Below are 20,797 nucleotides of genomic sequence, written 5' to 3' on the forward strand. Positions count from 1 at the left end.
CTAGGTCCTAGGTGTGGTAACTTTTGGTGGTATATGGCACAGTGACATTTCTTCCTTCCATCCATTCTTCCTTTCTTTCTTTCTTTCTTTCTTTCTTTCTTTCTTTCTTTCTTTCTTTCTTTCTTCCCTCCTTCCTTCCTCCTTCCTTCCTTCCTTCCTTCCTTCCTTCCTTCCTTCCTTCCTTCCTTCCTTCCTTCCTTCCTCCTTCCTCCTTCCTTCCTTCCTTCCTTCCTTTCTTTCTTTCTTTCTTTCTTTCTTTCTTTCTTTCTTTCTTTCTTTCTCCATTCATTCTTTCCTTCCTTCCTTTTCATTTTTTTATTTGTGATTAGTAGTAGGTTGCAGGATTGTAAGATTACACTGTATAGTTCCACATCACACCCACCATCATAGTTCTGTATCCCTACCCCTCCCACCTCCCAGAGATAACCACCATAGTTCTCACAAGTCTTGGAAACAGTTTGCTTGCTTCTGATTTTTTTTTTTTTTTAGTCCATGTGTATCAGACCTCTAATTCCACATGTCAGTGAAACCATCTGGTAGTTGTCTTTCATCTCTTTACTTATTTTTCTAAGCATAAGCACCTCCAGTTCCATCCATTTTGTCTCAATGAAGACAATATTATCTTTTTGACTGCATAGTAGTATTCTGTGGACTATATCCTATAACTTCTTTAGACAGTTACCTGTTGATGGGCATTTAGGCTTCTTTCACTCTTTGTGAATAATGCAGTTATGAACATAGGGGTGCATATGTACTTTCTAATTAGTGGTTGAGTATCCTTTGGATAAATGCCAATAGTATTGCTGGATCATAAGATAATTCCATTTTTATTTGTTTAAGAACTATCCATACAAAGGCATAGACATTGCATTTCTTGAATATTTTAGCAAGTTTATTTAGGAGGGACAGGGCCAGTACAGCTGTCAGATTCTGATTACAGTGGATGTTTCTGGTTTTTGCCTACTGAGAATCCATTCTTGCTTCTGGTGTTAAAATCTACTAATATTCATTAATTTCAGGCTAAGTCATAGGATAAGTTGAAAATTCCTTAATTCCAGGGCCAGCTTGGTCCAGAGTCAGTCATAATGTCACATTTATTAAGAACTGGTCAGAACTGCCTCACATGAATTCACTGTGTCTCAGAATTTAAGAACAACTGTTGGGGATAATAGCAATAATAGCCAATGCAATAATTTGGCATTGCACTCAAGTCCTTAAAATTTTCCTCATGGACTTAGAGTTGTAAGGATACAGTCCTGGAGATTCTGAGAGCTAGCTTTTAGCCAACTAGAAAGCGTGGCTAAAAAGATAGAGAAATAAATGTCAGACATAATTAGATCACAGTAATTAAAGGGGATAGGAAGGGCTGGGGCACAAAAAAGAGATTCTATAATAGATATCTTCTGTTTTTTTTTTAATTCCCCACCTCTACACCCCCTCTTTCATTTGGGGTATCACCCTAAGAAGGAGATCTCCAGTTGTACATCAGTTCTTTTTTTTTTTTTAAATTTTTTAGTTATATTTATTTATTTATTACCTTTTGTTGTCCTTGTTTTATTGATGTCGTTGTTGGATAGGATAGAGAGAAATGGAGAGAGGAGGGGAAGACAGAGAGGGGGAGAGAAAGACAGACACCTGCAGACCTGCTTCACCACCTGTGAAGCGACTACCTTACAGGTGAGGAGCCGGGGGCTCAAACCAGGATCCTTCTGCCGGTCCTTGCACTTTGCGCCACATGCGCCTAACACACTGAGCTACCGCTTGACTCCCTGTACATCAATTCTTGTTCTTTCCTTCTGTAGTAACACTTTTTTTTTTTAAACTCCAGAACAGGAAAGGCCAGAATAAAGACCACGTTTCTCAGACGCCATGCAGTCAGATGTGCTGTGTAACTAGATTCTATCCAGAGAGATGTTAATGGAACTGATGTGTACAATTTCTCAGTTGTGATCTTTGAAGGCAACATGTTTTACCTTTTCCCTCCCTCCCAGCTGGCATGAAGTGATGAAGGACTGGCTGACAGACAAGTCATTTAGTTTCAAGACAGTCGGGAAGCAGTCTGATTAAGAAGTTTTCTAGGTTGTTATGCATATCTTCTCCTTCTTCTTAAAGCTGCTTTCTTATTTATTTATTTACTTATTTATTGGACAGACATAGCCAGAAATCAAGAGGGAAGGGGGAAAGAGAGAAGGAGAGAGACAGAGAGACACCTGCAGCCTTGCTTTACCACTCGCAAAGCTTTCTCCTCTGCAGGTGGGGACTAGGGGCTTGAACCTAGGTCCTTGCACATTGTAGCATGTGTGCTCAACCAGGTGTGCCACCGCCTGGCCTCTTAAGCTGCTTTTCCCACCTTTGGCTGGCAGCAATTTTGTGACTCAGTTTTCAAAGCATTTAACCTAGTTTTTAGCAGGAACAAGACTTTGCATTCATGTGCTTATCCCATCAGTTCATGTTATTTGCTTAAATTATAACATGTACAATGTGTGTACGTTTGAATACAAATTCATCTGACTCTTGGAAGGCAAAACTCAGCTGGTGAGAACAAAGGTACCCAGTTGGACGGAGGGTATATAGCATAATTATTATGCAAAGAGAATCTTGTATCTGAGGCCCCCAAAGTGCCAGGTTTAATTCCCCACACCACCATAAGTCAGAGATGAGCAGTGCTCTGGTAAAAAACAATAACAAACAAAGAAAGAAACAAAAACCCAAAGATACCCAGCTGACTGGAGTGTGCCCTCCTGCCACCAGCACTGACAGTGTCTGGTCTTTGGTTCTTTTTTATTCTCTTTCTTACAACAGTTGTTCTAAGACATGCTTTTCTGTGATCCAGTTCTTTTTGGGAGATACTATATCCAGAGACTGAGGCCTTGCACATGAGTGATTTTATCACTCCAGGCAAACATTTTCATTCAGATAGAGAGACAGGGAGAAGAAGAGGCACCACAGGACTACAACCCAGTGGTGCCACTGTGGTATTTTCTGTGGTGCCAGGGATGAGCCTGGACTGTGTATGTGGCAATGCATGCAGCCTACCTCATGTGCTGTCTGCCCAGCCTTCACCTGGCAACATTCTACCGCATTTCCTTGACCCCAACAGGCTCTTCTCACCCTGTAATAACTGTTTCAAACCTTCCCTCTCCATACCTTTCTACCTCTCCTTTTTGATCACTGCACATGAGTTTTCTTTTCATATCACAGGGAAAACAGACACCATTAAAACAAACAAACAAACAAACAAACAAACTCTTAAACCCCAGCTTCTAAACCTAGTAACATCTAGTATTATCCCAGTTATTCCTCCTCCTCTCCTTTCTTTCTCTTTCTTTCTTTCTTTCTTTCTTTCTTTCTTTCTTTCTTTCACTCTTTCTCTCTTTCTTTCTCTTTCTTTCTCTTTGTCTTTCTTTCTTTCTTTCTTTCTTTCTTTCTTTCTTTCTTTCTTTCTTTCTTTCTTTCTTTCTTTCACCAGAGTACTGCTCAGCTCTAGCTTATGGTGGTGTGGGGTACTGAACCTGAGACTTTGGAGCCTCAGGCATGGGAGTCTCTGCATAACCATTATGCTATCTACCCCCACCCTTCTTCTTCTTCTTTTTAACCAGAGCACTGATCAATTCCCGTCTCCCATCCTCCCGTATCTCCAAACTCAGTGGCCAGTCACCTAACTCAAGTTGGACGTGCTAAGATCGACCCTGTCTGGAAAAGAGAAATTTCCCATGAGTGGTCATCCCACTTCCGGTTATCTTGTCCATCTCCAAAACTCTCTCCCTTTACACTGTCTGAACTGGAAGATGCTTTGAAGAGGGTTAAACCGGGAACAGCTGCTGGCTATGATAACATCACCCCAGAACTCATTCTTAACCTGGGTCCCGTGGCAAAGAAGTGGCTCACTTCATTCCTGTCCCACATCTTGGAATCTGAGTCTATGCCCAAAGTTTGGCGTTGTACGAAGATTATAGCGGTTTTGACACCAAAGAAAGACCCAACACTGGCCGCTAGCTATAGACCAATTTCTCTCCTCTCTGTGTGTTACAAACTCCTTGAGAGGCTGCTTCTGTCACGAATTTCTCCTCTTACAGAGAAATTCCTATCACCCGCCCAAGCTGGTTTCCGCCCAGGAAGATCTACCTGAGAACAAGCCCTGGCCCTCTCAACTTACATTGAAAATGGATTCCAGAAGAATTTAAAGACGGGTGCTGTCTTTGTTGATCTCACAGCAGCCTATGACATGGTCTGGCACTGTGGTCTCCTAGTCAAGATCTCAAGATGCCTGCCTCCATGGGTGGCCAACACTATATCGTTTCTTCTCCAAAACAGAAGATTCCGGGTGCATCTGGGTGACAAGTCTAGCAGATAGAGACTTGTCTCAAGTGGCCTCCCTCAGGGATCTGTTCTGGCTCCTACGCTATTTAATATTTACATCAATGACCTCCCAGAAACTTCTTCAAGGAAGTTCATCTACGCCGATGACATCTGCTGTGCAACTCAGGCATCCAAGTTCGACATCCTCGAGGAAACACTCACGAAAGACATGTCTCTGATATCTGATTACTGTAAAAAATGGCGACTAATCCCTAGCATTGCAAAAACGGTATCATCTGTTTTCCATCTACACCATGCCTGGGCCTCGCATGAGCTTAATGTGCAGTTTGGCGATACGAGAATCCGGCATGAAGCCCAGCCAGTCTATCTTGGCGTTACTCTTGATCGCACTCTGTCATTTCACGAACATCTCATAAAAACTGCAGCAAAGGTGGGCGCAAGGAATAACATCATTGCAAGACTGGCCAGCTCCTCATGGGGCGCTAGCGCTTCCACACTACAATCATCATCTCTGGCATTATGCTATTCCACTGCAGAATACTGTGCCCCAGTATGGTTCCGTAGCCCCCATGTCCACTTGGTCGATTCCAAATTATATTCCTCCATGAGGATAATTTCTGGAACCATCCGTTCCACCCCGGTTCCATGGCTGCCAGTTCTTAGCAACATCGCCCCGCCAGATATTCGTCGGGATGCGGCATCATCTAAGTTCATTTCCCATGTCTATGCTCGACCGGACCTGCCAATATACGCGGATATCTTCGCCCATCCTGTCCAACGCTTGACGTCTCGTCACCCAATCTGGTCCCCTATGCCTACACTGAACTTCTCTGTTCCAGACTCTTGGAAACAGAGTTGGCAGTCAGCTGAGGTAAGGAACAAACACCTCATCACAGACCCCTGCAAGCGTCAACCCGGCTTTGACCTAGCACGTTATGATTGGGCCCTCCTCAATCGCTATCGAACAGGCCATGGCCGGTGCGCCGCTACATTCCATTGCTGGGGAGCCAGAGACGACCCGAACTGCCCCTGCGGCTCCAGACAGACTATGACCCACATAGTCAACGACTGCCACCTCTCCAGATTCAAAGGAGGTCTCGAAACTTTACATCAGGCTCAACCTGACGCTGTTGACTGGCTACGGAAGAAGGGCAAACGCTAGAAGAAGAAGAAATGGGGTGAGGGATTGAACCTGGGACTTCAGAGCCTCAGGTATGAGGTCTGTTTGCATAACTATTATGCTATCTACCCTCTACCCAGTTGTTTCTTCTTGTTTTAGTTATGAGGTGAAGTCATTCTGTTTATCATGTTTGGGATCCAGTCCACTGAGGACATTATGCCAGCAGTGAATTCCATTCTTTTCTGTTTTCCATTCGCTCCCCTTATATGAAGTATTCTCCCCAGAGTTAAATATGATTTTTTAAAAAATATTTAATATTGATTTACAAAATTATGAGACAACAGGGGTATAATTCTGCACCATTCCCAACACCAGAGTTCTGTGTCCTCATTCTCTCCATTGGAAACTGCAGTAGTTTTCTCAAGGTCAGATATGGGTGAGTCAAATTTGCTTATATGGTGTTTCTATCTGTGTTTGAACACAGTCACTACTCCTCCTGAAGGCAAAAATGCCCTGTGTGTGTGTGGACCTGGTGGGCTCTACAGAAGCATTTGGCCTAGTGTGTCTCTCACTGTTGGAGGACAAAGGGTACAGGCTGTACTCAGTCAGATTAGCTCCTGTTCCCCTGGGAATCTGATTCTTGAGATGAGAGGCACATGAAGGGCAAACATTGGAACCTTCTCTTCCATGACAGTGACAGGACCAGGCTCAGAACTTAGTCAGAACTAAGGCTAGTGCTCTAGTGCTAGCTTCCATTCTGAGATCTCAACATGCCCAGCTGTCACCAGAGTGGGGTGTTTTTTTTTTCTTTCTTTTTCTTTCCTGAAGTTGAAGAATGCTTACATGATATTCCATATCCAAAATCTAGCAAACAAACAAACAAACAAAAATCCAGGATTTATACCAAAATAAATCTCTAGACCTCACATCTTTCTCTCCCCTTTTCTAATCACACTTAAAAGAACTGCCCCCTTGACTCATCCTTCTGTCCACTCAGGAGGCTCCTGTCTCCATCACTGCATGGAAACTGCTTGCTCTATATGAATTACATCACACCTATGTTCAAGTTTTTCAGGAATGGCTACTTCTTAGTCTTTGTCACTGGGGAGTTCACAGTTGGGCCCTGGGCCCTTTTCCCTCTTTCTTTCTGAAGAAATTATCCACTCCTGTGACTACTGGGATCCTATGCAACTGATGCCCAGACCTCCTGGGAATGTCAGTTTCTTGTGTGCAACTCAGTTTCTACCTGGTGTCTCCAGCCTGCATCTCCTCCATCCCTGTGTGACCCTCTGAACTAACTCCTGAGTGTTTCTCTTCTCGCAGGGTTCTGCATCTCAGGAAATAGCACTTGACTCATGGGATGCTAAGCCAGAACCTCTTCTTTCTATCAGAGTAATCAACAACCCCACCCCACATAGTCTTCACTTGTGTATTCAGAACCTGACACAGAAAGAGCTCAATAAATATTTGATTAAATGACTGGTAGCTGCAAGAGCAATTTACAGAGCACTTTCACACACTCATTTCCCCACAACCCTGAGCTAAGTTTAATTACCAATTTGCAGATGAGGAAACCAGCACCCAGAGAGATGGACAGTTCTTACCTGAGTGTGGGATCTTGGAGTGGTTGATTGTGTGGGGGTGTTGGGGCTGCAGTTCATGCTGACTCCACATCTCAGGCTCTCCTTGGATAGCCATCTTAGCCAAGGGTGCTTCCTTGACGCGACCTGAATGTAAGAAAAGGGAAAGTTGAGGGACCAGGTGGTGGCAAATCTGGTTAAGTACATACATTACAGTGTGCAAGGACCCAGGTTCAAGCCTCTGGTCCCTATATGCATGAGTGATGAAGTAGGACTGCAGGTATCTCTCTGTCTCTTTCCCTCTCCATCTCCCTCTCCCCTCTCAATTTCTCTCTATCTTTATCTAATAATGCATAAATAAAAATATTTTTTAAAGAGGTGTCTTAAAAAAGAGTTTTTAACAAGAAAGAAAAAGAAAAGGGCAAGTTGGACAGGGACCAAGGCCAGGGTGGTGCTTAGAGGCCCTGGAGGCAGGTCCAGTCAGGCTGTAGGTGTCCAGTGTGGCTGATACTCAGTTCCAAACAGAACTCTTTGAAATACTTTTTGGTGAGGTTTTTGAAGGTTCTTGGGTGATTGGGATCTGGGAACCTGCATATTGAATTCTGGGCCTGGCACAGTCTCTCGGTGTCACCTTATGTATTTCTCCTCTCTCGGGCATTCTGTGAACATCTTGAAAATGAAAATGCAAGTAAGTTCCTGGGCAGAAGCAGGAGGATGGTGGTTTCAGCAAACAAGCTCCTCATTTGTCCCCTTGGGGCAGGATGGGCTGCTAGGCTGTGTGGTGGGGAGAAGCCAGACTTTGGGATTTCTTCTTAATTAAACACTGCTATTGGTGAGCCCACTCCCACGCCTGGCCCAGTGCTCAGAGGTCAGTCATCTGCTAGACTTTGAGAGAGTGTTCTAAGACCCTACTAGGTCTTAGCAGGGAGGAGGCTTCCAGCCCCTGAGAAGTAGTGTCTCAGACTGGGGTGAAGGAGAGGGTGAGTGGTGGTGCCTCTTCTTTTTAAATATATTTTTAAAAATACTTATTTATTCCCATTTTTTATTGTTGTAGTTATTGTTGTTGTCGTCATTGTTGGATAGGACAGACAGAAATGGAAAGAGGAGGGGAAGACAGAGAGGGGGAGAGAAAGACACCTGTAGACCTGCTTCACCGCCTGTGAAGGGACTGCCCTGCAGGTGGGGAGCCGGGGGCTCGAACTGGGATTCTTACCACTGTCCTTGTGCTTTGTGCCACGTGCACTTAACCTGCTGGGCTACCTACTGCCCAACTCCCTTGGTGCCTCTTCTTAAAAGCTAAGTGAGACAGTGTGAAAGCATGACTCACAGGGGTGAATGCACCCAACACTATGGCATCTATTGTGTCTACCTATTTCTGCTGTTACATAAGATAATCTGTGGAGGGTCAGTTCAGAACTACAGACCCCTGCAGCTAAAACTGGGAGGAATCACACAAGCAGAGAGCAGCTTATGCAGAGGGGTGGGGTGGAGATCTGAACCACACCTGCTGCACAGTGCCACATGTTCTTCTTTGGGTCAGGTGCCAGGTAGAGGTGAAGGATCCAGTCCCTGCCCTGCTTTGCCATTCTGAGGGCTAGGGGCTTTATGAAGATGCCCTCTGGACACTTATGTCATGGCACATGGCTAGGAGAGGCTGGGAAGGTGAGGCTGGAGTCTGAAGCCTTCCCAAAGTGGAGAAGCAGAAGAGACTTGACTCACAAGCCACTGGACTAGGGAGCTGCAGATTCTTCAGGAGAGGGTTGGGCAAGCAAAACAGGGGGCCTGGGAACTGGGGTCATCATTGGGATCCGGTTTTCAGAGACTAGGATCCTCAGACAGACAAGCTCTTACTGCAGGGCCCTCTGGAGGTGGGTAGTAGGGACCCTCGCAGGGCAGAGGATGCGGGGATCAGCCTGGACCTGGGCCACCTTGTTGGGTATGTGCGTTGGCAGCCCAGAAGATGACTCTGAGATTTGGGTCAGAGGAAGGCACATGGGGCAGGCCCCAGGAGTCATGGGGAGAGGATAGTAGGAGGCAGGTGTGGGGCGTTTAGGGGCTGCAGCGAGAGAAAGGAAGTGGTGCAGGCTTGGCGTGTGTGTGTGTGGGGGTGTGTGGGGGGGTGGGGGTGGGGGGTCCTCTTATATCCCCCCCACGGATTCGTGCGCGCCTATTGTTAGTGTCTTTGGCTGCTGGCTGAGACTCAAAGCCAGGCGCTGGGTTGGCTTAGGGGGCCAAGGTGAAGCCTGGGGACGTGGGCGGGGAAAGGGTGGGGATTATGGATCTCTGGGGCGGAGCAGGAGCGCATCTCTGGGGGTGGGCTCCAGGAGTTAGGGATGCGAGATGGAGGGAGCTCTGGGATGAGGGCGGAAGCGTAGAGAAGCTCAAGGGTCCCGGACCAGGACCAGGACCAGGACCAGGACCAGGACCAGGACCAGTTCTTGGGTTCTCAAGAGTACAGCTGAGAGACTGGCGCAGGACTTGCGAATGAATGGAAGTCCGCAAAAGAGGGGGTAGGAGGGACCCTGTGGGAAAATCGGGGGGGGGGGATGTCAAAGAGCTGGGGGCGGGTGTGTGTTTCTCTAAGGGGGATGGAGTGGAAGGGGATTCGGAGGGGGAGGAAGGATGTCTCCAGTGGCTGTAGACATAGGCGAAAGGCGCTGATGATGGAGGGAAACTGAGGCCCGGGGCCGGGGAGGCTAAAAGGAAATCGACTCAGCTGGGCCAGGGGTTTGGAGAAATGTGGGGAACTTAGTCTGTAATGGGTACGAGTGAGGACGACGGGTGTCTTGGGGTCTGTTTGGTTGGCCCGTAAAACAGGGGAGTTGATGGGACTGCACCTTGGGGATAGGCAGTGAGGAGGGTCTTGGGTGGAGCTGAGAAGAGGGGCTCCCCCCAGCTGAGGGGCCCTGGGGGCGGGACCTGGAGGGGGCGGGGCCAGGACGCCGACGCGGGGGCGGGCCCAGGTGTGCGGGATCCCCGCCCCCGCCCCGCCCCCCTCGCTCCCCTCCCCAGCTCTAGCCAGGCTGTCTAGTGGACAGCGGCCCGCGGCGTCTTCGGCTCAGGCCAGGTCCGGCTGCGGCTCCATCTTGGGCCGCTGCACCGGGCACCTGTGGCGGCTGCAGGAGTAGGGCTTCCGCCGCCTGTTTCCGCGGCCCCGGCGGGCAGAGGCTGAGAGGTGGGCTGGGTGCATGCCCGCGAGTGGGGCGGGGGGCCCGGGAGAGGGCTGCGCGGCGCCCCTCTGGCCTGCGTCTCCAAACCCCACTCCTCACCTCCGCCTGCGCGCAGACACTCCGCATCCGCCTGGTGCTCAGCGTCTGCACGACCGAATTCCTCCTCCCGTCTCTCCTCTTTGCCCATCCCACCCTTTTCCATGCCCATCCTCCCTTCTCCCCGCCCCCGTACTCTGCCCAGGACCCCGTTTCCTTCTGCCTCCACCGCACCTTCCATCGCCTCTTCTCCCTCCCATCTCTCCCCCCTTTCTCACCCAGCTGTCTACCCCACCCCGCTCACACTGCCTGCAGCCCCAAATCTGTCTTCCTGCATTGCATTCCTGCTGCCCGCTACCCCTCGCCCCTCAGCCCCATCTTCCTTCAGTCACAGCCTTTGCTGCTCAGAAGGTCTGTAGCCTCGTGGGGGTGGGCGTCGGGGTGGGGGGGAGCGGAGGGGAGCGTGTTGAGGACATTCTCCGGGAGAGTCTGGGTGTCCCCGAGGCGTCCCCGAGGGCTGGGGAAGGGAATCCTGTTCTTCCGGAAGGGTGTAAGATGCAGTGTGCACAGGCCTTTGGCTCCACAGCCAGAGACGGCCTGTGTGGTGTGCAGAGTGCAGCGGTGTAGAGGGTAGTTATCCCCTCTACACCAAGCAAGTGGGCCTGGCTGTTGTCTCAGAATGACCACTGGTGTGGCGTAGAGATGTACATGAACATGCAGGCGCAGACACACCATCCACCTGCTCAGCTTCTGGTTTGGGGCAGCTGGACCCAGAGGCTTAAGTTCTTCACCTTAGGTGCCTCCTAAGGAACTGGGCAAATCCTTCTCAGAGGAGCAGGCTCTGGGGCTGGCAGGGGTTTGGGCCTCTCTGCTCAGCGGAACTAAATTGGTAGGGGTCCTTGCCTCACTACTGTTTCTTTTTCTGGCACAGCCTGTGACTTGGGAGTTTTGTTCATCAGGCCCATTCATCCTTCCTGTGATAGGTTTTATTCCCCCCCTCCCACCAAACACTCCCTGACTACTGAGGCCACTTTGCCCATCTTTGGCCATAAGCTTTACTGTGAAGGCCTGCCCCCTTACTGCTGGGATGCAGGAGACCCCCTGCAGGCGACTCCTGTGACCATCATTCAGGGAGTGATTTGGGAGTTTAAACCTGTCTCACCTGTAGAGGCTAAGCTTCAGATTTTAGCATGAGTTTTCCTTCTTGACCACAAGTGCTTGTTTTTCCTCTTTTGGTTTTGTTGGCCCTAGAAACCATCATCCAAACACCTATTCCTTAGCCAAAGGGAACTTATATGGATGAAACCAGTATGATTTGAAATGGAGCCTGTTGTGATGGTCTTAATAATCCCCCTGGGCATACTGGGAAAGGCCTCATCTCTGCTGCTGGGGGAGGTGTTGGAATCTTCAATCAGATTGGTCTAGAAATCTGGAAATTTCTGCGGAACTTAGAGGTTCTAGTCAATATACTGTCAGTTGATTATTGTATATGAGACTAATTGACTCTCTGCTTCCTGACAAGTAGGAGGGAGGTGGTAGGACAGACCTGCCTTGACATAGGGCATTGACCACAGGGTAACTTTGACATCAACTGGGGTGAAGAGACAGAACATTAAGGTGCCAGTCAAAGAACTAGGCATCTTAGATACCTCTATTGTGCCTGTCCTCTATCTTGGGCTCAAACATTTTGCTAGGCTTTCTTTCTTTCTTTTTTTTTTTTTTGGTGTGAAATCAGGGCCTTTTCCATTTTTTAAATAGGAATAGTCATGCTATTCTGGGCATGTAGAATGCTGTGTGCATATGTGCCTGTGTGCATGTATGTATGTGTAATACGTATGTGTGTGTGTGTGTGTATCCTCTCAAATTAAGGCTAAAAACAGATTTGGATAGAGGTGCTAGAGACATTGGACACACTGGAGGTGACAATCCTATGATAGGAAGGTAGGAAAGATTGGGAAACTGAAGTAGGCTAGTCTCAGGGGTGTTGTACTGGATTTCCTGAAAGAAGCTTTGTAGCCCTATGGTGCCTTGAGTGCATGTCACTTTGGATGGGAGGGAAAAGGACAGATGAGCAATAGTAATCACTGTGCCATTATGTTTGATTTTCACAGACCTGCAGAGTAGGGGTTTATACCCATTTTTCAGGTTAGGGAAACTGAAGCTCAGAGATATTAGGTGACCACCTGAGAGCACAAACCACACAAGAAGAACATGAGAGCCAATTTTGGAAGCAGACTTCTTGCTCTTTCTGCTTCTCCCTGACTCCAGGTTTATTGATCAACTTTCATTGACTGCTGTGTCCCCTCTATTGGAATTAGGGGACACTGGAAATCTCCTTTTCCTAAGGAATCACACAAAAAGACTTTCTTCAGAGCCTTCTCTCCCCTGGGGCTGGGGAGATCAGTTGGGGCTCAGTGATGGGCCCTTTGACATATCTGAACTGTCCTAGGTCACAGTTTTGTCTCCTGCCACTTGTGAAAGTGGAATGAAGAAGAGGACCAACAGATACATCCCCCCACCCCCCAGCCCATGCCCTTGGCCTTTTGTGGCCACTGCTCTCTGATGATGCAGGTACCGAGGGCCTCTTATCATTCACTGAGGGCTTCTCATTAGCTCCTGGTGAAGTCTGAGCGTGCCTCCAGTCATCATATCTTTCTTTGGAGGTCAGGTCCTGATTCCTAGGAGAGTCCAAGACTCTAGGTGGGACTCAGCTGAGGGCTGTGTAGGCTGCCTGGTTGCTATCTCCTTGGCATTCTTGGATCTGCTAGTTGTCTGTCTATCTGTCTGTCTGTCTGCCTACCTGCCTGCCTGCCTGCTTGCTTTCTCAGCATCCAGGCCCACCTGTCCTCCTGACGCTAAGTAGCCTAAGAAAGCAATAAGATGCAGGTATGCTGAGGGTACAGGCTTTGCTCCCACTCACTCACTTCTTCTGTTGGCATGCTGTGGGTACCACTGGGAGTGCCACATGCTGTGCTGGTATCTGGGGAACCACTTGAGTCAGGAAAACAGATTAAAAAAAATGACAGCAATGAAGGGCAGTTGCTTCTAGGATGGTCGTCTGCACAGAACAGACATCTCAGATAGTCCTACATTTGATTGCTGGCCACTTATCAGTGTGCCTTGGGTCTAGTCACTAAACCTCTGAGCAGTAGCCTCCTTATCTGTAGAATGGGGAAGATGATACATCTCATGAGGTTTCTCTGACCATCAAGTGAAACAGTTAAGGAAAGGAGGTGGCACCAGCCTGGAACATGGTAGATAATTGGATACTGAGAGCTACGATTAATAATAATATCATCATCATCATCACTGAGATTATTACTGACTTTGTTGCCTTTCTGTTTACTAGGTTCATCTTTGAGTCCCTTTTATTTCATTTGTTAAAAGATTTTATTTTATTTATTAATGAGAAAGATCGGAGGAGACAGAGAAAGAACCAGATGTCACTCTGGTACATGTGCTGCCATGGACTGAACTCAGGACTTCATGCTTGAGAGTCTAGTGCCTTAGCCACTGTGCCACCTCCTGGACCACGATCTTTTTTTTTTTTTTTTTAATTAATTAGTTTATTTTAAAAAAGGAGACATTAACAAAACCATAGGATAGAAGGAGTAAAACTCCACACAATTTCCACCACCAAATCTCCATATCCCACCCCCTCCCCTGATAGCTTTCCCATTCTTTATCCCTCTGGGAGCATGGACCCAGGGTCATTGTGGGTTGCAGGTGGAAGGTCTGGCTTCTGTAACTGCTTCCCCGCTGAACATGGGCATCGACTGGTCGATCCATAGTCCCATAGTCTACCTCTCTCTTTCCCTAGTAGGGTGGGTCTATGGGGAAGTGGAGCTCCAGGACACATTGGTGGGGTCGTCTGTCCAGGGAAATCTGCGGACCACGATCTTTGAATCCCTTTATGGAAGGGCATGGATTATAGTTCTCTCTTGGCTACTCATCATTTCCTTGACCCTTCTAGGGCCTGAGATGAGACTGATTGTGGTGACTTATGCAGCCCCCAAGACTCCCAAGAGCAGTCATGACAGGACACTACTATGAGAGTGCCTGTGCATAGAACCACCCCACTTTTCATCTCATCAACCACATGTGGCCACTTCAACTGAAATAATTTACATTTAAGTGAAATTAGAAATTCATTTTCTTAGTGGCACTGGCAAATAAGGTGCCAAGTGCTCAGCAGTGAACAGTGAACAACACTGAGCAGATTTATTTCCTTCTCATAGTATATACACTGATCTGTACCCCACCACTAGCCTTGAGATCCTGGGGGCTGTAGCTCAAGAAAGATCTTCACTGTTATTTGGATAGCTGCCAGCCATCTCCTGAGTGCTGAAAGTGAGAATCTTGCAATGAGACAGAAACTTGAGTTCCTGAGGAGCCCTTCCTACATTACCTTTCGGGTGGCCTTGCTCACCTGGCCAGGGTAGTTGGTTTCCTGGCTGTTCTTATCAGCTCAAGGGTAGTAGGGCAGGGTTGGTATTGCCCAAGCTGCAACTGTTGTCTGCTGTTCCTGCCCTGTTTCTCCAGCTGGGCCTGCTTGACAGGAAGTCTCGGAGTGATCTTTTGAACTCATGGCTATAGCCAGGGCCAGGCTGGCCCACAAGCCTAGACCCTACTTGCTCTCTCTGGGTCTCACTCAAACCCCACCCTCTTGGTCTCCTTGAGGACTGTGTTTATCTACCAATTGAACACCTAAAGGCACTTTCTCCTTCCTCTCTCTCCAGTCTTGAGTAGATGGCTGGGCCTTTAAGAAAGCCTTTTCTGATCCATCACATCAAGTGAGCTTTTTCTGTCTTGGAAATACCTTCTCTCAAATCCCATTTTGGTCTCTCAGTGTTTTCCTCTGTGAATTTACTTTTGTATTTGTTCACTCTCCCCATCAGGCACAAGGAAGATATTCTCTGAGTGCCAGCTCTGTGCCAGGACAGTGCTGTTGCTTGATGGAAGAAGACAGTTCAGAGGCTGGTGTGAGACTCACCTTTGGCCAGATTCTCCTACCTAGACCAGACACTGCACAGCTGGAGATGGAGGCATTCTGGCTCAGGAGAACTTCCTTTGAATGACTCTGGGGATAAAGGGACTGACACTAGGCTGCAGATGGATCAATGGACAGATCCAGGAAGGACTTGTCTGGCGGGAGGAAGGGGCAGGAGTAGGAGAAGAGAGAAGGCAACGTGGAGGGGAGGATGAAGGGACAAGGAAGTGAAGGTACATTTGACAAAGGGGAGTTTAAACTTTATATAGAGGGTGTGTGTCTTATTGATGGTCTTGGACCCTGTTCCCAGGGATGCAGCCATATCTCAGATCCCTGCCCCCATGCTACCCAGCTCCATTGCGTGGCACACAGGAGGGGAATAGGGATGAATGAACAAATGCCAAGTGAGTTCTACATGTAAAGGGTTGATGCATGTAGGGGGCTCTACCTACATCTGCAGACAAATGTGGATGTGAGGAAGCCTTGCCCCTCTTCCCACCTGCCAAGATTGAGTCCCAGAGACATGACAGCTTAGCCAGGCTAGGCTAGACAGTGACCAGGGCTGTCCTTAGGGTGTCCTCTGTCCATTTCTAGTTCATCTCACAAACCTTCATGGAGTCTCTTCTCTGTGAACTAATCCAGAGTGAAATGGCCACTGATAGTCCCAGGAGGAACCAGGCTAATACTTGCCTATGGAAATTTGCTGGTTATTAAAACATGTATTCACTGAGCTCCTGACCCTAAGGCCCCAGCAGACTTGGCCTCTCCCCGAGTCCCCTTCTGTCCCATATTCAATAGTGAAGAGTGGAAAGCTGGCATGGTGGGTGCTCTCTAAGACCCTGCTCACTCATCATTCCAGTTACTAGACATTCGTATTGTCACTGCTGTTCATGTGACCTGAACTGTTTAACATCTTGTCACCATTCTGTTTATGGCTCATCCCTGTTATTTAGACTGGAACTAAAGCTACCCTCTGTACCTCCCCACCCCACCTCAGAAGTGTCAGATGTCAGGGTGGTTAGGTATATAATACATATACACACACATACACATATACATATTATTGAGAGACAAGTGGTATATAGCATAGTTGTTAATACATGGGTACAACATCTCCTCTCCCCATGATAGGTGCCAAGGTGTCTGGAAAACAATTGCTTCCCCAACCTAGGATGAAAGGACCATTCTAGGTCCTGCTTCCCACCCCCATCATATATCTGGATCCAAATACCCTGCCCACTCCTCCCTTCTCCTCCTTACCCAGAGTCCTTTGCTTTGGTGCAATTCTCTACACCCAGTCTGAGTTTCTCCTTATGCTTTCCCTTATTGTCTTTGTTTCTTAAGTTCCACTTATGAATGAGAGAATTTGGTATTGGTTCTTCTCTTTCTGACTTATCACAGTCAACAGTATACTTTCAAGTTCTGTCCAAGATATTACAAAGGAGACAGTTCCATAATTTTTTTTACAATTGCAATATATATATTATATTATTATATATTATATATAATATATATTGCAATATATATATATTATATATATCACAGCTTTTTTTGAAGATATTTTTCTTTTTTTTTTATTTGTTATTGGATAGAGACAGAGAGAAATTGAGAGAGAAGGGAGAGATAGAGAGGAAGAGAGACAAAGAGACACCTGCAGACCTGCTTCACCACCTGTGAAGCAACTCCCCTGCAGATGGGGAGCTGGGGGGCTTGAACCGGGATCCTAACCGGTTCTTGCACTTTGCGCCATGTGCGCTTAACCTGCTGTGCTACCGCCTGACTCCCATATCACAGCTTTCTTAGCTACTCATCTGTCCCTGGGCACCTGGGTTGCTTCCAGGTTTGAACTATTACAAATTGTGCTGCTGTGAGGGGCCAGTCAGTGGTGTACTTGATTGAACACTCATGGACCCAGGTTCAAATTCTTGGTCCCCATTTGTAGGGTGGAGGCTTCATTAGTGGTATAGCAGTGGTGCAGGTCTCTCTCTCTTTTTATTTTCCCCTCCCATATCAACTTCTTTCTATCTCTATCCAAAATAAATAAATAAATAAATAGCTAAAATATATTAAAATCGTGCTGCTATAAACACAGGTGTGCATAGATCTCTTTAGATAGATATCTTTATTTTCTTTGGATATGTACCCCAGGAGGGTCAAAGGGTAGGTCCATTTCTAGAGTGCTGATGAATTCCCAGACTGTTTTCCACAGGGGTTAAACCAGTTTACCATCCTACCAGCAACATAGGAGAGTTTAGACCAGAAACCATCAAATACTTAAAGGTACTTAGGTTCTTGGCAAATTGTACCAGCCCAGGGGGAATGGCAGGACTGGGATTGCTAAGATGCCATATCCAACTTAACATCATTCTCTCCCCATGCCCCTCTCCCTTTCTCTCAGGTAGCCATGAGCTCCAGCCACCCCGAGCCTGAGCCAGCTGCTCAGGCACCCCTGAGCCCGCGTCCACAGCCCCTGTCGCATAGCTCTTCCAGTCTGCTGAGTGAAGGCCAGGGACAGAGGCCAGAGCTCCGCAAGAGTGCCAGTAGCACTGAATGGCAGGCCCAGCAAGGTGAGGCCAGCACTGGTCCTGGGGTGCAGGAGGAAGAGGGACATCATACCAAGAGCGTGGAACAGGGCCAGGCCCCTAGCACCCGGCCCAGTGCCATAGGCCACTGGCGGAGCAGCACCGTGGGCAATGTGTCCGCTGTGGGTGGCAGTGACCTGTGTCACCTTCGGGCCCCCAGCACTGCTGCCGTGCAAAGGAGTCACTCGGACCTGGTCCAGACCACACAGACGCGGGGGACCAATGGTGCTCGGAAGGCCAGCCTCAGCTGCTCGGCCCTTGGCAGCTCACCAGTCCACAGAGCTCGACTACAGCCTGGTAGTACTTCTGACCAGGGAAGCCAGCCCCCTGCTGGCCTAGAAGGGGACCTGGGGGCTGAGGATGGGACTTCACATTCAGCCTGGACACTGGGAGAGGGTCAGGTGTGGGTGTCGCCAGTAAACCTGGGAGACACACCTACTGAGAGCAGCAGCCCCCACACTGAGCCCAAAGCCACGGGGCAGGTGGCCACCACCTCCTGTCATGTGTTGTCTTCAGCAGCTTTACTCTGTGACAGGAGAGATGTGGGAACCGTTGGCTGCTGCCATGTCCTGCCTGCGCCCGGGATCCTGGCCTTCCCTAAACTAGTGGCTTCAGTGAGTGAGTCTGGGCTGCAGGCTCATCATGGGGTGAAATTCCAGTGTAGGCTGCCTGTGGGCCTGCCTGGGCATTCCCACTGCTGTGCCCATCCTTGGGCCCCCACTGGGATGGCCACTGAGCCTGGCACCAGGACCAAGGATGTGTGTACGATGACCTCAGCCAGTGACTTGGCTCCTGGGTTGGCGTCCTCACCATCAGCCCAGGATGCTAGTGTGCAGGTGGCCCCCATGGCAGCCTGCAAGGCTGTGGCCACCAGCCCACCCCTGGGAGCGTCAGTGGCCTTGCACACCTTCCCGGAAGTGACTCTGGAGGCCAGCCTGGAGGAAGCAGCATCTCCTGTGCGGGACGTGCGGTGGGATGCTGAGGGTATGACATGGGAGGTGTACGGAGCTGCGGTGGACCCTGAGGTGCTCGGCGTGGCCATCCAGAAACACCTGGAGATGCAATTTGAGCAGCTTCACCGAGCGCCTGCCAGCGAGGACAGCCTGTCTGCAGAGGGTCGGCGGGGGCCCTTGAGAGCTGTCATGCAGTCCCTCCGGCGCCCCAGCTGCTGTGGCTGTTCCAGTGCAGCCCCTGAGTAAGGAACTGTGGCCCTTGAAGCTGGCCTGCATCCATGGACTCAGTGGGGACCCCCTGCCCTTGAATCCACTGCTGTCATGGGTACATCTCTGCTGCTGGCTACCTGCAGATCTCAGAACTGCAGACTGGGGACTTCCCTTTCCCTGCTGTGAGTTGATTTTTAAGGGCTTGTTTCCAAGAGCCAAATCTCTGTACCCCTGGGGCTCTGGACTTGGGGACAGGGTTTCAGCACTGTGCATTTGGAGATCCTGATTTTTTTTCTGTAAAAATACTTGATCTTCTCTGTAGCATCTCCTGCAAATTCTGCTGTGATTTCCCCGAGGACTCTTGTTTACTTGAAAACAATGCTGAGATGTAATGGATTCTTGTCAAGAAAGGTGCCCCACCCCTCCCAAGTGTCGTGGACTTGTGGGTGTTTAGGAACACAGCGGAGGGGGCGGTGAGCACGATTAATTTGCTGAGCCTATACTCTGCACCAGGCTGTTTTGGGGAATGAGACAGGCTTGTGAGTGCCCCTGATAAGTCTACAGTGTGTGTGGGTCAGTCCCAGGGCACTGAGCACAGTGGAATGGCTACCCTTCTAGGTCATTTTGTCAGGAGCTGATCTCAGGAAGAGAATGACAAGTAGCCACCTTTCCCCAAAGGTATCGCAGCGCCCTGCATGGTACTATTATTGCCTCATTCTCTTGACATAAAGATTTCATCCTAGCTGGTAGTTCTTTGAGAGAGGGAGAGCAGGAATGAATAAGATAGTAGAAGTATCTTGGGTTGGGGACTACCACTGAGTGAGGAGTGACTGAAGCTGTGGCCTTTGTGGGTAGGTGGGGTGACTGTGTGGAGGCCTGTGGGGCTATTTGCTCAGTCCGGGCATGGGGTAGGTGAGGGGATTGTGGGCCTGGGGGAATTCAGGATATGGCCTAGCCTGAGGATCTCAGACCTGAAGAGGATGGTAATGGGTTTGTATTTTTACCCTGGGGTTTAGTGTTGAAGATTCCAGGAATCTGCCAGCCCTCCCTGTAAGGGAGTCAGAAGGTTAGTGTCCCAATCAGGGTGACCTGGCATGGAAGGGTGTGGTAGGGGTCTACAATAGCCCCGTGCCTAGGCCCCCACCACCCACTTCTGCAATGGCAAACCCAGGACTTGACTGTGGCTTACCTTTGCCTCACTTCCAGCAATCAGGTATTATCTGAGACAGAAAGAGCTCAGTGGGTATGCTTTTAAAGCAGGTGTGGCATGTGGCAGACTGAAGGAACCGAGGAGAGGAGGGAATGCTTCAGGTCAGATGCCTTCCAAGACCTTATGGTGGAACTTTCCTGTCCCCAGTCCTAGCTTAGGTCAGGTGAAAATGCCACCTGGGCTTCTTCTAGATGACAGCAAATCCAAATTGCTTCTGTAGGTGGGGCTGGGGCAGAGGGGGCGGGTGTGGATGGAAGGGAGGGGACTTGACCTTGCCCGCATTTACAAATGTGATCAGGCGGGTTTTTGTGCAATCCTGAGGCTCTGAGTTCCTGCAACCTAAGGCCTGGGGTCTGTCTGTCCCTCTGTGTGATGCAGGGGAGGTACTTCATGCTTGGGTGTGACACGGGAACCAAAGGGGCTCCAACTGTGGGGACGTGAGGGTTTTTTTTTGATAAACTAGAGAAGCAGGGCACATTGGCACAGGACCACAGCTCAGCAAGGATGTGAGGACACAGTGGGGTTGGGCAGGTGGGCAGAGACAGCAGCCTGGTCAGGGGTGTGAGTGTGTCCATCCTGCCCGGTGGGGAGAGTCACTGAAGTGCAGGCTGTGCTTGGGATATTTT

General features: G+C 48.9%; 1 protein-coding gene across 5 annotated transcripts; it reads left to right on the top strand.

The window, feature by feature from the left end:
* The first annotated feature begins 8,601 nt into the window (after positions 1 to 8,601).
* Positions 8,602 to 19,390, top strand: GPRIN2 (G protein regulated inducer of neurite outgrowth 2). 5 transcript variants are annotated; one of them, XM_060191208.1, is made up of 2 exons: positions 8,602 to 8,779; positions 17,615 to 19,390. In XM_060191208.1, the coding sequence occupies exon 2, from the start codon at positions 17,621 to 17,623 to the stop codon at positions 18,995 to 18,997; it is 1,377 nt and encodes a 458-aa protein (XP_060047191.1). In that variant the 5' UTR covers positions 8,602 to 8,779; positions 17,615 to 17,620; the 3' UTR covers positions 18,998 to 19,390. The 5 variants fall into 5 exon arrangements, with proteins under 5 accessions (XP_060047191.1, XP_060047177.1, XP_060047171.1 ...); XM_060191194.1 differs by lacking the exon at positions 8,602 to 8,779 and adding an exon at positions 8,816 to 8,956; XM_060191188.1 differs by lacking the exon at positions 8,602 to 8,779 and adding an exon at positions 9,365 to 9,530.
* The last annotated feature ends 1,407 nt before the right edge of the window (positions 19,391 to 20,797 follow it).

This window comes from Erinaceus europaeus, chromosome 1 (genome assembly GCF_950295315.1).
Source record: "Erinaceus europaeus chromosome 1, mEriEur2.1, whole genome shotgun sequence".
NCBI lineage: Eukaryota > Metazoa > Chordata > Mammalia > Eulipotyphla > Erinaceidae > Erinaceus > Erinaceus europaeus.

Bases quoted from the DNA above. Each gene is read 5' to 3' on its own strand.
- GPRIN2 (XM_060191208.1), top strand. From the start codon at position 17,621: ATGAGCTCCAGCCACCCCGAGCCTGAGCCAGCTGCTCAGGCACCCCTG.